The sequence below is a fragment of the Bombina bombina genome, chromosome 1 (genome assembly GCF_027579735.1).
Source record: "Bombina bombina isolate aBomBom1 chromosome 1, aBomBom1.pri, whole genome shotgun sequence".
NCBI lineage: Eukaryota > Metazoa > Chordata > Amphibia > Anura > Bombinatoridae > Bombina > Bombina bombina.
In genome coordinates this window covers 1,386,612,169-1,386,628,243 of record NC_069499.1, presented here as the reverse complement: position 1 = coordinate 1,386,628,243, position 16,075 = coordinate 1,386,612,169, and the positions used below count along the sequence as shown (strand labels likewise).

General features: G+C 40.0%; 2 protein-coding genes across 6 annotated transcripts in view; one reads left to right on the top strand and one right to left on the bottom strand.

The window, feature by feature from the left end:
• PIAS3 (protein inhibitor of activated STAT 3) overlaps positions 1–11,166 on the top strand; it is a 109,385-nt gene extending 98,219 nt beyond the window's left edge. For all 4 annotated transcript variants that reach the window (XM_053704504.1, XM_053704498.1, XM_053704507.1 and 1 more), the window contains exons 13-14: positions 1,983–2,020; positions 9,352–11,166. In XM_053704504.1, coding sequence (XP_053560479.1) covers positions 1,983–2,020; positions 9,352–9,612 — 299 coding nt within the window. In that variant the 3' untranslated portion in view covers positions 9,613–11,166. The remainder of the gene's footprint in view (positions 1–1,982; positions 2,021–9,351) is intronic.
• NUDT17 (nudix hydrolase 17) overlaps positions 11,132–16,075 on the bottom strand; it is a 121,666-nt gene continuing 116,722 nt past the window's right edge. For both annotated transcript variants that reach the window (XM_053704514.1, XM_053704520.1), the window contains one exon: positions 11,132–11,406. In XM_053704514.1, the coding sequence (XP_053560489.1) occupies positions 11,244–11,406 (163 nt within the window). In that variant the 3' untranslated portion in view covers positions 11,132–11,243. The remainder of the gene's footprint in view (positions 11,407–16,075) is intronic.

The following is a 16,075-nucleotide window of genomic DNA, read 5'->3' as shown; positions in this document are numbered from 1 at the left end:
GGAAAGTTCTGTTTTTAATGGCTATTTCCTCCGGCTCGAAGAGTCTCTGAGTTATCAGCCTTACATTGTGATTCTCCTTATCTGATTTTTCACTCAGGACAAGGTAGTTCCTGCGTACTAAACCCTGGGTTCTTACCCTAAGGTAGTCACTAACAGGAATATCAATCAAGAGATTGTTGTTCATCCTTGTGTCCAAAATCCTTCTTCAAAGAAGGAACGTCTCTACCTACACAATTTGGATGTAGTTCGTGCCCTCAAGTTCTACTTGCAGGCAACCTAAAGATTTTCGCCAAACTTTTCTCCTGTTTGTCGTTTATATGGACAGAGGGAGAGGTTCAAAAAGCTTCTGCTACCTCTCTCTCTTTTTGGCTTCGTAGCATATATACGTTTAGCCTATGAGACTGCTGGACAGCAGCCTCCTGAAAGAATTACAGCTCACTCCACTAGAGCTGTGGCTTCCACTTGGGCCTTTAAGAATGAGGCCTCGGTTGAACAGATTTGCAAGGCTGCAACTTGGTCTTCGCTTCATACTTTTTCCAAATTTTACAAATTTGACACTTTTGCTTCTTCGGAGGCTATTTTTGGGAGAAAGGTTCTTCAGGCAGTGGTTCCTTCTGTATAATGAGCCTGCCTATCCCTCCCGTCATCCGTGTACTTTTGCTTTGGTATTGGTATCCCAGAAGTAATGATGACCCGTGGACTGATCACACATAACAGAAGAAAACATAATTTATGCTTACCTGATAAATTCCTTTCTTCTGTTGTGTGATCAGTCCACGGCCCGCCCTGTTTTAAGGCAGGTAAATATCTTTTAAATTATACTCCAGTCACCACTTCACCCTTGGTTACTCCTTTCTCGTTGATTCTTGGTCGAATGACTGGGACTGACGTAGAGGGGAGGAGCTATATGCAGCTCTGCTGGGTGAATCCTCTTGCATTTCCTGTTGGGGAGGAGTTATATCCCAGAAGTAATGATGACCCGTGGACTGATCACACAACAGAAGAAAGGAATTTATCAGGTAAGCATAAATTATGTTTTTCAATGTCCCTGGATTGCAAAACTATACAAATTATGCTTTTGACTTCTAAATATTATTAAAACAATTTTTGTATGGAGATCTTTTGCAATTTAGTGTTTAATTCCATATTATATATCAGGCATAGCTAAAAATGTAATATCTCCTTTTAGCACCAAGGCCAAATTCTAATCATTTTATAGATGTGGATTATTTGAACTGTAAAACTAGAATGTGTCTATTCCTAAATTTATAGTGTGTTTGGGGTTGTCTACTCTCACCAATATAGGTATATGTAGTAGTTCTGTTCTGTTCAGATACCTCCAACTTCTAACTTTGCAGAAGGGGTGTATAAACTGCATTGTAGGACTGTTTTTTTACTTGTGCTCCAAAATAGTTCCATATTCCAAATTAGTAAACCAAATTAAATCACTAATATACCAGTATCCTATAAAATAGAAAATAATAATATACTGCACAGTATAAAATCTTTCTGAATACATTATTACCTTATACAAGATAATATATAGCTCTTTAATACTAATATCTCTAACATTGAACTATGAATAAGAGCTGCTTTTGCATTTTTACTATATTGCTCAGTATTCCGCATCTAGGTATAATAAGCACTTTATTTCTGTCATTTCGTAATGGGCAGCCAAAACAAATAACTGGTTTGGTGTGTCACACTGACTTTTTAGGTAAAAAGTAAAGATACAATCATTTGCCATTAAGGCATTTGGCAGCATAAAAAATAGAGGAATAACTAGACCTGTATATACAATAAATAAAAAAGACACAAACACGCAGTCTCTCCCCCCCCCAATTCTCTTCTGTGAACAAAACAGTCTCAATTGTGCAGTTTTGAGTATGGTGTAACTGAAAACACCAAATGCACTACTGTACACAGTCAAGATTTATTCCACAACTATTTTCTAAACAATTGTCCTGTGTTCTTCTACCCAGGTCTGGACTTGTTTTCCTTCCTTCAAACTGATAATCAGGTTAGTAGCTTCACGTCAAGTAAGATCACTTTTGATGGCAGAAAGGTTTGGAAGACCATTAATTCAATAATTTTGACATTTAGTCTGTGACTAATTTTTAGAAAGGGTTTGTGATTTAACGTGCAGCTTAACAGGACATCAATTACTTTGAAATTATGATATAAAATATAATGTAAAATACCTTTCTCCAACATAGGTGTGTCCGGTCCACGGCGTCATCCTTACTTGTGGGATATTCTCTTCCCCAACAGGAAATGGCAAAGAGCCCAGCAAAGCTGGTCACATGATCCCTCCTAGGCTCCGCCTTCCCCAGTTATTCTCTTTGCCGTTGCACAGGCAACATCTCCACGGAGATGGCTAAGAGTTTTTTGGTGTTTAAATGTAGTTTTTATTCTTCAATCAAGAGTTTGTTATTTTAAAATAGTGCTGGTATGTACTATTTACTCTGAAACAGAAAGGAGATGAAGATTTCTGTTTGTAAGAGGAAAATGATTTTAGCAACCGTTACTAAAATCGATGGCTGTTTCCACACAGGACTGTTGAGATGAATTAACTTCAGTTGGGGGAAACAGTGAGCAGACTTTTGCTGCTTGAGGTATGACACATTTCTAACAAGACTTGGTAATGCTGGAAGCTGTCATTTTCCCTATGGGATCCGGTAAGCCATTTTCTTAATTTTTAATATAAGAATAAAGGGCTTCACAAGGGCTTTAAAGACTGGTAGACATTTTTCTGGGCTAAAACGATTACTTTATAAGCATATTTAATGGTTTATAACTTTGGAGAGTTATTTTAATCTTGGAAATTCTGTTAAAAAAACGGCAGGCACTGTATTGGACACCTTTTTCACTGGGGGCCTTTTCTAGTCATAGGCAGAGCCTCATTTTCGCGCCACTAATGCGCAGTTGTTTTTGAGAAGCAAGGCATGCAGATGCATGTGTGAGGAGCTCAGATCCACTGAAAAAGCTTATTGAAGGCGTCATTTGGTATCGTATTCCCCTCTGGGCTTGGTTGGGTCTCAGCAAAGCAGATACCAGGGACTGTATAGGGGTTAAATGTAAAAACGGCTCCGGTTCCGTTATTTTAAGAGTTAAAGCTTTCAAATTTGGTGTGCAATACTTTTAAGGCTTTAAGACACTGTGGTGAAATTTTGGTGAATTTTGAACAATTCCTTCATACTTTTTCGCATATTCAGTAATAAAGTGTGTTCAGTTTAAAATTTAAAGAGACAGTAACGGTTTTATTTTAAAACGTTTTTTGTGCTTTGTTATCAAGTTTATGCCTATTAACATGTCTGAACTAGCAGATAGACGATGTTCTGTATGTTCGGAAGCCAAGGTTCCTCTCCATTTAAATATATGTGATGAATGTGACAAGCAAAGTAGGGACAATGATGCCACTGATAATAATGTTGCCCAAACTGATTCCTTAAGTGAGGGGAGTAAGCATGGTACTGCATCATCTCCTTCCATGTCTACACCAGTCTTGCCCACTCAGGAGGTCCCTAGTGCATCTAGTGCGCCAATCCTCCTTACTATGCAACAATTAACGGCTGTAATGGATAATTCTATTAAAAACATTTTAGCCAAAATGCCCACTTATCAGCGAAAGCGTGACTGCTCTGTTTTAGATACTGAAGAGCATGAGGACGCTGATGATAATGGTTCTGACATGCCCTTACACCAGTCTGAAGGGGCCAGGGAGGTTTTGTCTGAGGGAGAAATTTCAGATTCAGGAAAAATTTCTCAACAAGCTGAACCTGACGTTATTACATTCAAATTTAAATTGGAACATCTCCGCGCTCTGCTTAAGGAGGTGTTATCTATTCTGGATGATTGTGACAATTTGGTCATTCCAGAGAAATTATGTAAGATGGACAAGTTCCTAGAGGTCCCGGTGCCCCCCGAAGCTTTTCCTATACCCAAGCGGGTGGCGGACATTGTAAATAAAGAATGGGAAAGGCCCGGCATACCTTTTGTCCCTCCCCCTATATTTAAGAAATTATTTCCTATGGTCGACCCCAGGAAGGACTTATGGCAGACAGTCCCCAAGGTCGAGGGGGCGGTTTCTACTCTAAACAAACGCACCACTATCCCTATAGAAGATAGTTGTGCTTTCAAAGATCCTATGGATAAAAAATTAGAGGGTTTGCTTAAAAAGATGTTTGTTCAGCAAGGTTACCTTCTACAACCAATTTCATGCATTGTTCCTGTCACTACAGCAGCGTGTTTCTGGTTCGAAGAACTAGAAAAGTCGCTCAATAAAGCATCTTCTTATGAGGAGGTTATGGACAGAGTTCAAGCACTTAAATTGGCTAACTCTTTTACCTTAGACGCCACTTTGCAATTAGCTAGATTAGCGGCGAAAAATTCAGGTTTTGCTATTGTGGCGCGCAGAGCGCTTTGGCTAAAGTCTTGGTCAGCGGATGTGTCCTCCAAGAACAAATTGCTTAACATCCCTTTCAAGGGGAAAACGCTGTTTGGCCCTGACTTGAAAGAGATTATTTCAGACATCACTGGGGGAAAGGGCCACGCCCTTCCTCAGGATAGGTCTTTTAAGGCTAAAAATAAAACAAATTTTCGTCCCTTTCGCAGAAACGGACCAGCCTCAAACTCTACATCCTCTAAGCAAGAGGGTAATTCTTCTCAAACCAAGCCAGCCTGGAGACCGATGCAAGGCTGGAACAAAGGTAAGCAGGCCAAGAAGCCTGCTACCGCTACCAAGACAGCATGAGATGCTGGCCCCCGATCCGGGACCGGATCTGGTGGGGGGCAGACTCTCTCTCTTCGCTCAGGCTTGGGCAAGAGATGTTCAGGATCCTTGGGCGCTAGAAATAGTTTCTCAAGGTTATCTCCTGGAATTCAAGGAACTACCCCCAAGGGGAAGGTTCCACAGGTCTCAATTGTCTTCAGACCAAATAAAAAGACAGGCATTCTTACATTGTGTAGAAGACCTGTTAAAAATGGGAGTGATTCATCCTGTTCCATTAGGAGAACAAGGGATGGGGTTTTACTCCAATCTGTTCATAGTTCCCAAAAAAGAGGGAACATTCAGGCCAATTTTGGATCTCAAGATCCTAAACAAATTTCTCAGGGTTCCATCGTTCAAAATGGAAACCATTCGGACAATTCTTCCTACCATCCAGGAAGGTCAATTCATGACCACGGTGGATTTAAAGGATGCGTATCTACATATTCCTATCCACAAGGAACATCATCGGTTCCTAAGATTCGCCTTTCTGGACAGGCATTACCAGTTTGTGGCACTTCCATTCGGATTAGCCACTGCTCCAAGAATTTTCACAAAGGTACTAGGGTCCCTTCTAGCGGTGCTAAGGCCAAGGGGCATTGCAGTAGTACCTTACTTGGACGACATTCTAATTCAAGCGTCGTCTCTGCCACAAGCAAAGGCTCATACGGACATTGTCCTAGCCTTTCTCAGATCTCACGGGTGGAAAGTGAACGTAGAAAAAAGTTTTCTATTCCCGTCAACAAGAGTTCCCTTCTTGGGAACAATAATAGACTCCTTAGAAATGAAGATTTTTCTGACAGAGGCCAGAAAATCAAAACTTCTAAGCTCTTGTCAAGTACTTCATTCTGTTCTTCTTCCTTCCATAGCGCAGTGCATGGAAGTAATAGGTTTGATGGTTGCGGCAATGGACATAGTTCCTTTTGCGCGGATTCATCTAAGACCATTACAACTGTGCATGCTCAGACAGTGGAATGGGGATTATACAGACTTGTCCCCGACGATCCAAGTAGATCAGAGGACCAGAGATTCACTCCGTTGGTGGCTGACCCTGGACAACCTGTCTCAAGGGATGAGCTTCCGCAGACCAGAGTGGGTCATTGTCACGACCGACGCCAGTCTGGTGGGCTGGGGCGTGGTCTGGAACTCCCTGAAAGCTCAGGGTCTATGGTCTCGGGAAGAATCTCTTCTCCCGATAAACATTCTGGAACTGAGAGCGATATTCAATGCTCTCAAGGCTTGGCCTCAACTAGCAAAGGCCAAATTCATAAGGTTTCAATCAGACAACATGACGACTGTTGCATATATCAACCATCAGGGGGGAACAAGGAGTTCCCTGGCGATGGAAGAAGTGACCAAAGTAATTCAATGGGCGGAGATTCACTCCTGCCACTTGTCTGCAATCCACATCCCAGGAGTGGAAAATTGGGAAGCGGATTTTCTGAGTCGTTAGACATTTCATCCGGGGGAGTGGGAACTCCATCCGGAAATCTTTGCCCACATAACTCAATTATGGGGCATTCCAGACATGGATCTGATGGCGTCTCGTCAGAACTTCAAGGTTCCTTGCTACGGGTCCAGATCCAGGGATCCCAAGGCGACTCTAGTAGATGCACTAGTAGCACCTTGGACATTCAACCTAGCCTATGTATTCCCACCGTTTCCTCTCATTCCCAGGCTGGTAGCCAGGATCAATCAGGAGAGGGCTTCGGTGATCTTGATAGCTCCTGCGTGGCCACGCAGAACTTGGTATGCAGACCTGGTGAATATGTCATCGGCTCCACCATGGAAGCTACCTTTGAGACGGGACCTTCTTGTTCAAGGTCCGTTCGAACATCCGAATCTGGCCTCACTCCAACTGACTGCTTGGAGATTGAACGCTTGATTTTATCAAAGCGTGGGTTCTCAGATTCTGTCATTGATACTCTCATTCAGGCTAGAAAGCCTGTAACTAGAAAAATTTACCATAAAGTATGGAAGAAATATATCTGTTGGTGCGAATCGAAAGGATTCCCATGGAACAGGGTAAAGATTCCTAAAATTCTATCCTTTCTACAAGAGGGTTTGGAGAAAGGATTATCTGCAAGTTCTTTGAAGGGACAGATTTCTGCTTTATCTGTTTTACTTCACAAAAAGCTGGCGGCTGTGCCAGATGTTCAAGCTTTTGTTCAGGCTCTGGTTAGAATCAAGCCTGTTTACAAACCTTTGACTCCTCCTTGGAGTCTCAATTTAGTTCTTTCAGTTCTTCAAGGGGTTCCGTTTGAACCCTTACATTCCGTAGATATTAAGTTATTATCTTGGAAAGTTTTGTTTTTGGTTGCAATTTCTTCTGCTAGAAGAGTTTCAGAGTTATCTGCTCTGCAGTGTTCTCCTCCTTATCTGGTGTTCCATGCAGATAAGGTGGTTTTGCGTACTAAACCTGGTTTTCTTCCGAAAGTTGTTTCTAACAAAAATATTAACCAGGAGATAGTTGTGCCTTCTTTGTGCCCGAATCCAGTTTCAAAGAAGGAACGTTTGTTGCACAATTTGGATGTAGTTCGTGCTCTAAAATTCTATTTAGAGGCTACAAAGGATTTCAGACAAACATCTTCCTTGTTTGTTGTTTTGTTTTTTTTTTTGGTAAAAGGAGAGGTCAAAAAGCAACTTCTACCTCTCTCTCTTTTTGGCTTAAAAGCATCATCAGATTGGCTTATGAGACTGCCGGACGGCAGCCTCCTGAAAGAATCACAGCTCACTCCACTAGGGCTGTGGCTTCCACATGGGCCTTCAAGAACGAGGCTTCTGTTGATCAGATATGTAAGGCAGCGACTTGGTCTTCACTGCACACTTTTACCAAATTTTACAAATTTGATACTTTTGCTTCTTCTGAGGCTATTTTTGGGAGAAAGGTTTTGCAAGCCGTGGTGCCTTCCATCTAGGTGACCTGATTTGCTCCCTCCCATCATCCGTGTCCTAAAGCTTTGGTATTGGTTCCCACAAGTAAGGATGACGCCGTGGACCGGACACACCTATGTTGGAGAAAACAGAATTTATGCTTACCTGATAAATTACTTTCTCCAACGGTGTGTCCGGTCCACGGCCCGCCCTGGTTTTTTGATCAGGTCTGATGAATTATTTTCTCTAACTACAGTCACCACGGTATCATATGATTTCTCCTATGCATATTCCTCCTTTACGTCGGTCGAATGACTGGGGAAGGCGGAGCCTAGGAGGGATCATGTGACCAGCTTTGCTGGGCTCTTTGCCATTTCCTGTTGGGGAAGAGAATATCCCACAAGTAAGGATGACGCCGTGGACCGGACACACCGTTGGAGAAAGTAATTTATCAGGTAAGCATAAATTCTGTTTTTGTGTAAAAACTGTGCTTGTCTCACACTATTGAAGTCAAGAAGCAAATTCTGTAACTTAGGTCTCCTTCAAAATGCTACAAATTGCCAAAATCAACTTTATACTAGACAGTGATTGCTTAGAGTAGAGGATAAAATCATTTACAGCTATCCACTTATGGGTCACAATTTAGGGATGTAAGATAAACATAGCAAAGTTTTCAAGAAGTTTTGTAAGTCACTAATAAAGTGACAATTTTAATGATTTTCAAACATACTGTTGTATGTATTTTAAAAAATTGGTACTTAAAGGGACACTGAATCCAAATCTTTTCTTTTGTGATTCAGATAGAGCATGCAATTTTAAGCAACTTTCTAATTTACTCCTATTATCAAATTTTCTTCATTCTCTTGGTATCTTTATTTGAAATGCAAGAATGTAAGTTTAGATGCCAGCCCATTTTTGGTGAATAACCTGGGTTATTCTTGCTGATTGGTGGATAAATTCATCCACCAATTAAAAAGTTGCTGTCCAGAGTACTGAACCAAAAAACCCAGTTTAGATGCCTTTTTCAAATGAAGATAGCAAGAGAACGAAGAAAAATTGATTAATAGGAGTAAATTTTAAAATCGCATGCTCTATCTGAATCATGAAAGAAAAAATTTGGGTTCAGTGTCCCTTTAAAGTGAATGTAAAGTTTTATAAATCAGTGCCCAGTTTTTAACAAAAATATTTAAAACAGGGGGACTTTCATTCATGGAAGTTTACATTGTAGCATTTTTTTAAAAAAAAAATACTTACCTTTTTCTGCAGCCAAGCCATACCAGTGATCCCCCGCCCGCTTCTCATGCTTGTACTTTGCACAGCAATGAAGAAACCGTCTTCCTCCAATCACGGCGTGGCCTCAGGAAATGTTTGCTCTGGGGTGCACGCCATGATTAGAGGAAGCCGGATTCGTCATTGCTGACGTAAGTACAGAGGAGCTGCGGGCGGGGGTTCGCTCTTGGCTGCAGAAAAAGGCAAGTATTTTTTTTAAAAAACGCTGCAATGTAAACTTTCATGAATGAAAGTGCCCCTGTTTTTAATAGTAAAAACCGGGCACTGATTTATGAAACTTTACATTCACTTTAAATGCAGATATAAAATGTGTTTATTTCACTTGAATGCGCAAGCTGTGGTCTAACTTTGCATTTTGGTGAAATAGTAAATAAACTAAAGATATTAATTGCGTTTGTTTTTGCTTTTTCTTTGTCTAGCATTACAGCCCTTCTGTCATCACATCCTTGGATGAGCAAGATGCTTTGAGTCATTTCTTCCAGTACCGCAGCCCTCCTTCCCACTTCATGAATCCATTAACGCAGACAATCGGGGGAACCCATGGACCATCCAGCACCACTGGCCGTATCAGCAGCATTGTTTCCACCAATGCACTAAGAGAGAGCCACAATCACAGTGGATCACAAAATACCACCTCCACACTTCAAGGGTGTCGACCAGATATAATTTCCTTGGACTGAATTGAAGAGTAGAGGGCAGTGGATGCAAAAGGAACAGAGAGATATCTCAGACTGGAGTAAGGGTGCTAAACTGGGTTCAGAAGTCAGACCCTCTAAATCCATCATGGTCTTGCACAGCTACTGCACAAGCGAACAGCTGGAGCTGACTTGCCAAATAAACTCGTGCCATCCGGGAAAGGTCTCTAGTTTTGAACACCCTATGTAATTGCACTGCACTGTTACAGGCCGTTTTGGCAATTTTATTTTTTTCCTTGCATTTTTGTTGGCTAGGATTAATCCGTGAGCCATAGTTTAAAAGCATTATAGACTGGGTCCTGTGGTCCCAAATGCATCAAAATTGTTCTGGAAATTTTACGTTTATCAAGGTTTCAGGAGTTCCAGGAGATCAAAACGGCTTTCCAATTATATAACGCTAGGATTATTATTTGGATAATAATAATTGAAATATGGCTTTTATATCATGGAAAAATGATATATATCATCAACCATTCCATCTCCTTTGCCATAAATAATAGAAGTTCTGAGCACAATATAAAGTATATTGTTTTTGCTTCCATTAAATTTAGTTGTGCAAATGCACAGAGTACGGATAGTAAATGTAAAATAAGTCACACATTAAAAAATGAATGTGAAAATTTCTGCCAACAAGAAATTCATGCTGCAAAATTCAGACGTCTGTGTGTTTCAGTGCTAATCGCAAAGGGGATATCCTGGCTATTTTGGTAACAAAGCATAAAAGACTTATGCTGGTTTAAATGTCAGCAGCTGTGTTGAACAATAAGCAGAAATCTCAACCATTGTGGAATTTTTTTGCAGAAACAAATCTTTAGTTTTATAATTTCAAGCTTTTACAAGATTTTAACAGAAACTGTAATTTATTTTCCAAATTTCCATTAGGAAAAGATAAATGCAGTTATTACATTTTGTTCATAGATTCTAAAAGAGCTTATTACTGCCAGGCCCCAAGGCCCACAGTATATCTAAGTGTGCATCGCGGATCAATTGTGAAAAGTGAAGTGTTCTGATTGTGAGTCTCCTTTTTCTGAATTTTACTCTGACTTCCAGATTCCTACAATTTTTTTAATACCTGTACAGCTCCTCTGTATATTTTTCATATTTTGTAATGAATGTTTTCTTTATATATATATATATAATGTTATTTACATAGAATAGACCTGTACAGAGATTGATGCAAATATACATCTATATATTTTCAGTTGCAGCATTTTTTTTTCTACGTATAGAAACTCCAAAGAATTTCCATATTTCTATCGGACTAAACTAAATGAAGGTTGTATATTTTCAGCTTAGGAACAGACCTAGCAGGTCCCCTCCTAGCATTTAAGGGGTTTAACCCACTGTGCCAAGGCTGTGGTTAAATAGTGCAGCTATGGCACACTTATTTATGTATTTAAATATATAGCGTGTATGTATTTTGTTTCTTTATTAGCAGAGGTAGATAATCATGTTTTTAATTCTTCCAATAGAATAATGTATTGAAGTAAATCATGAGGATGTGTAAACGGAAATAAATATAAGCTTTATTTATTTAAACACTTTTCTGTCTTTTCTCTACATACAAAATGTAATCTGTTTTGAAAAGGGGTTTGTTGGTGATGGGAAAATATGTTTTATAAGGTCTCTGTTGATAAGGTGTCCAACCACAATCTGAGTGCATAATTTGTACCAGTGCTAACACGTTCTACGTCCTCCCCATCTTCAGGAACAGTGTTGAAGAAGGTTGCTGTGCTTAGATCAGTTTGGGTAAGGGACCCGGAATTCACCTCTGTGATCCTAGAAATCAATTACAGTAACAAAACAGAAATGGAAAGTTAATTAAAACAATTTGCATTTGAAAATGTGCACACTGCAAAATTATCAGTTCTCTGGTTTTTTATAGGTTTGTGTAAAATTTTTATTTTATTCTTTAAACTACTGACAACATTCCTCCCAAATTGTAAATTAATTTATTTGCAGAAAATAAGTGGTTAAAATAACAAAAGATGCAGTGTTTTCAGACCTCGAATAATGCAAAGAAAACAAGTTCATATTTATTTTTAAACAACACAATACTAATGTTTTATCTAAGGAAGATCTAAGGAAGAGTTCAGAAATCCATATTTGGTGGAATAACCCTGATTTTAGATTCCAGAGGTTTTAAATGTGGTTCAGGTCTGAAGATTGTGCTGACCATGCATAGGGTGTTAATCTGGTGATCCTCCATCCTCATCTTGATTGAGCATTGCTTTGCTGGAAAAAAAATCAATCCTCAGAGTTGGGGAACATTGCCAGAGCAGAAGGAAGCAAGTTTTCTTCCAGGATAACTTTGTACATGGCTTGATTCATGCATCCTTCACAAAGATAAATCTGCCCGAATTTATCCTTACTGCAGCACCCCCAGATCATCACCGATCCTCCACTCTCCATCTAACCATCAGAGGACCAGGTGCTAGGCAAAACTGAAAATTGGACTCAGATAAGATGACTTTACTCCAGTTCTCTATGGTCTAATCCTTATGGTCGTTTTCAAATCTCAGCCTGACTCTTCTTTGCTTCTCATTGATGATGGGCTTTTTTCCTATCTTTGCACAACTTCAGCCCTGCACCTTGGAGCCTCTTTCAAACTGTCCTCATCATGCACTTCAACCTATCTGCCATTTGCCATTCTTTTTGTAGGTCAATTGATGTCATCCTACGCTTGTTGAGTAACATTCAAAGAGTTGTGGTCATCCCGGGGAGTGGAGATTCATTGTCTCCCTCTGCCTATTTGTAGCTTTGTTGTTCCCAATGGCTGCTGCTTGACCTTGTTCTTATGAACCGCCCTGTTTTTGCCATCCAGCTGGTCCAATTGCAAGAGGATAATGATGGCAAAAGAGACTAATAAGCGGAGCTCGGTAAAAGGTGATCCAAACTTTTGTTGAACATAGAAGCTATGTAAACAAGTAGGAATAAAATGGGCGGACGTGTTTTAGCTCACACCTTCATCTAAGACCTAGTGGCCGATTTATCAAGGCCCGAATGGCCCCTGATGACCCTGTTATGCACAGTTATGACCGCTGCTCCTTAACTGGTCCGTCGCCTCTGAGGCTACGGACATCAATCCACTATTCACTAGAACTGCTTGTGCAATGTTAAATGCTGTCAGCATTCAGCTATGTCTGGCGGACATGATACGCTACAGCGTATCATGTCTGCCAGACAATGATAATTAGGCCCCCTAAACTCTTTCTTGTGTATTGCCTATTTATATCCACAGACTGTGATTGGTCCAAAATGACCTTGCCCATAGAGACCTGTTTAACCCCTTAGAGACATGAAACCCAAAATGTTTATTTCATGATTTAGGTAGAACATATAATTTTAAATAACTTTCCAGTTTACTTGTATTTTCAAATTTGTTTCATTTTATTGGTATCATTTGTTCAAGGAGTAACAATGCACTACTGGTTTCTAACTCAACACATGGGTGAGCCAATGACAATCGGTGTATGTGTGTGTGTGTGCGTATGTGTGTGTGTATATATATATATATATATATATATATTATATATAATATATATGTGTGTGTGCAGCCACCAATCAGCAGCTAGAGTAGAACCTAGGTTATTTGCTGCTCCTGAGCTTACCTAAATAAACCTTTTAGCAAAGGATAACAAGAGAAGGAAGCAAATTAAATAATAGAAGTAAATTGGAAAGTTGTTTAAAATTGCATGCTGTGTCTAAATCATGAATGTCTAATTATGACTTTACTGTCTATAAGTGCATTCATATATTAACAAACTGATAGTTATCTTTATTTCTTGTAACGTTTCAGGGTGTTACCCCCTTTGTCAGACACCAACAAAAATAACAACCATCTACTTGCCCCCACCGTGCCTTATAAACCCTCACAAGTGCTCCAGAACCGAGCTGAAATCGGAGGTGCCACTCCCACCGACTGACATTATCAGACAGCTACCTGGTAACCGCACTCCCTAGTGTCAATTAAACAACATAACATATGTGAACTAACAAGGTTTTAAAGTACTCTAAGCATCATACAACCAAAACAGGCATGGAACAAACATGAAACAAACTGAGGATAGCCCCACATCGGATCGTTACCGGATCAGGGCGATTGACTACCTGCCAAGACAGCATAATATAGCGGACAATCTGGTTGTCATGGCAACCCTCATATAAACAACCCCCATGATCACAGGATCATAAGCACGGGGTAGTGGCTAGAACAGCCAATCACATACTAATCAGGTCTGGTCCTCAGATGCAAAAAGATCTCCATGCTAAGGCAAGAAACATAAGGGCATCAAAAAACATACAAATATAATTAAGGCTACAAAAGCAGGAAACAAAACACAATAATATAAATGTAACAATAAAATAATAAAAATAACAAACGGAACGAGGCTCCAAAATTTTAACAGAAGGTCAATGCGTGTACAGAAATATTGTCCTAAGCTAAGCAGCACTTAAAAATACAGTCAAAATTCATGCAAAGTGACCATCAAAAATGCGCAGAAAATCCACCAATATCCACAAGTGGGCTATCCTGCAGAATACAGGTGCAGACACAGGGACATCATGCCAAACCCTATGCCCATAAACCAACTGACCACTAGCATAAGGTTACACAAAGAGAGAAAAAAAACAAAAGCAGGAGCAAAAACTAATAATACAAATTCCAAAATAAAGCAAAAGCACAAAACATCATAAAAATAAATACTCATTAAAATCCCACAACAGCAGGAGGCCCTATATAGTGGAGTATTCACTCACGGGCACAATTCAAAATATGTCCTCAAAGGAAGCAATGCCAATCCAGGTGTGAATTCATGCCATTCAAGGCCATAGTCCCAAACCTGTACGTCCATCTAGCTTCCTTCTGAAGCAGGACCTTACTCCTATCCCCCCTCGTGGTAGTGGCAGGACCTGGTCAATAATGGTATACTTAAGGTTAACCACCGTATGTCCTTTCTGGACAAAATGTCTGGCCACCAGTTGGTCTGAGGTCCCTTTTTGTATTGCCAATCTTATGGCTGACATATGATTGGCCATTCTTGTCCTCAAATCATCTGTGATTTTCCCTACGTAGAAGAGGCCACATGGACAATGTAGGAGATAAACCACATGTGTGGTAGTGCAGGTAAGTCTGTATTTGTGTTTGTACCTCATTTTCTTGATTGGATGTGTGAAATATTGGTCCGTCTGCAGAGCACTGCAGGTGGTGCATCCAAGGCACCTAAAGCAGCCAGGTTTCGTAGTGTCCAGCCAGGTCTTCTTCTGGTAGCTAGATCTAGGATCCGTTTTCACTAACATATCACGCAGTGATCTTGCTCTTCTATATCCTATTTGCGGTGCTTTAATCTAACCAAACTGAAGAGTAGGATCACTTTTCACTATGCCCCAATGCTTGTCCAAGGTCGTTCTTATGTCTTTCTTGTCACTCGTAAATTTGGTGACAAAAGTGTGTTGCTCCTGTTGTATTTTGGTTTTGACCATGGTCAGTTCTTGAACCTGTTGATCCAAAACCTTCGATAGATGCCCTCTTTGCCAGAACCTCCTATTCATCTCATCCATATATTCATGGCCAAAAATATTGGCACCCCTGCATTTCTGTCAGATAATGCACCACTTCGCCAAGAAAATTGTTGCAATTACAAATGTTTAGGCATTCTCATGTTTATTTATTTTGTTTGTATTAGTATGACACAAAAAAGTGGATAAAAAAAAGCCAAATCTGACACATTCCACTCAAAACTAAAAAAAAAAGACTGGACAAAATTATTGGCACCTTCTCAAAATTGTAAGAAATAATTGCATTCCTGGTTTGTGTTGCTCCTGTACTTTGTAATTAAACTCACTTATATCAGTTAACAGGTGCTGACAATATAGAAATCACACCGGCAACCAGTTAAAATGGTGAAAAATTGACTCAATCTTTCTGTTGTGTGTCTCTGTGTGCCACAATTGAGCATGGAGAAGAGAAAGAGCAGCAAAGAATTGTCTGAGGATTTGAGAACAAAAATTGTTTAAAAGCATGGACAATCTCAAGGTTACAAGTCCATCTTCAGAGATCTTAATGTTCCTGTGTCCAGACAAATTAAAGCTGACCTTCAGGCACAGGGTACAAATGTGTCAGCTCACACTATACATTGCCATCTGAATGAAAAGGGACGCTAAGGTAGGAGACCCAGGAGGACTCCACTGCTGACACAGAAACATAAAAAAGCCAGATTGCAGTTTGCCAAAACTTACCTGAGGAAGCTAAAATCCTTTTGGGAGAATGTGCTGTGGACAGATGAAACAAAATCACAGCTTTTTGGTAAAGCCCATAATTCTACTGTGTTCAGAAAAAGAAATGAGGCTTTTAAAGAAAAGAATACAGTCCCTAAAGTCAAACATGGTGGAGGTTCACTGATGTTTTGGGGTTGCTTTGCTGCTTCAGGCACTGGATGTCTTGACT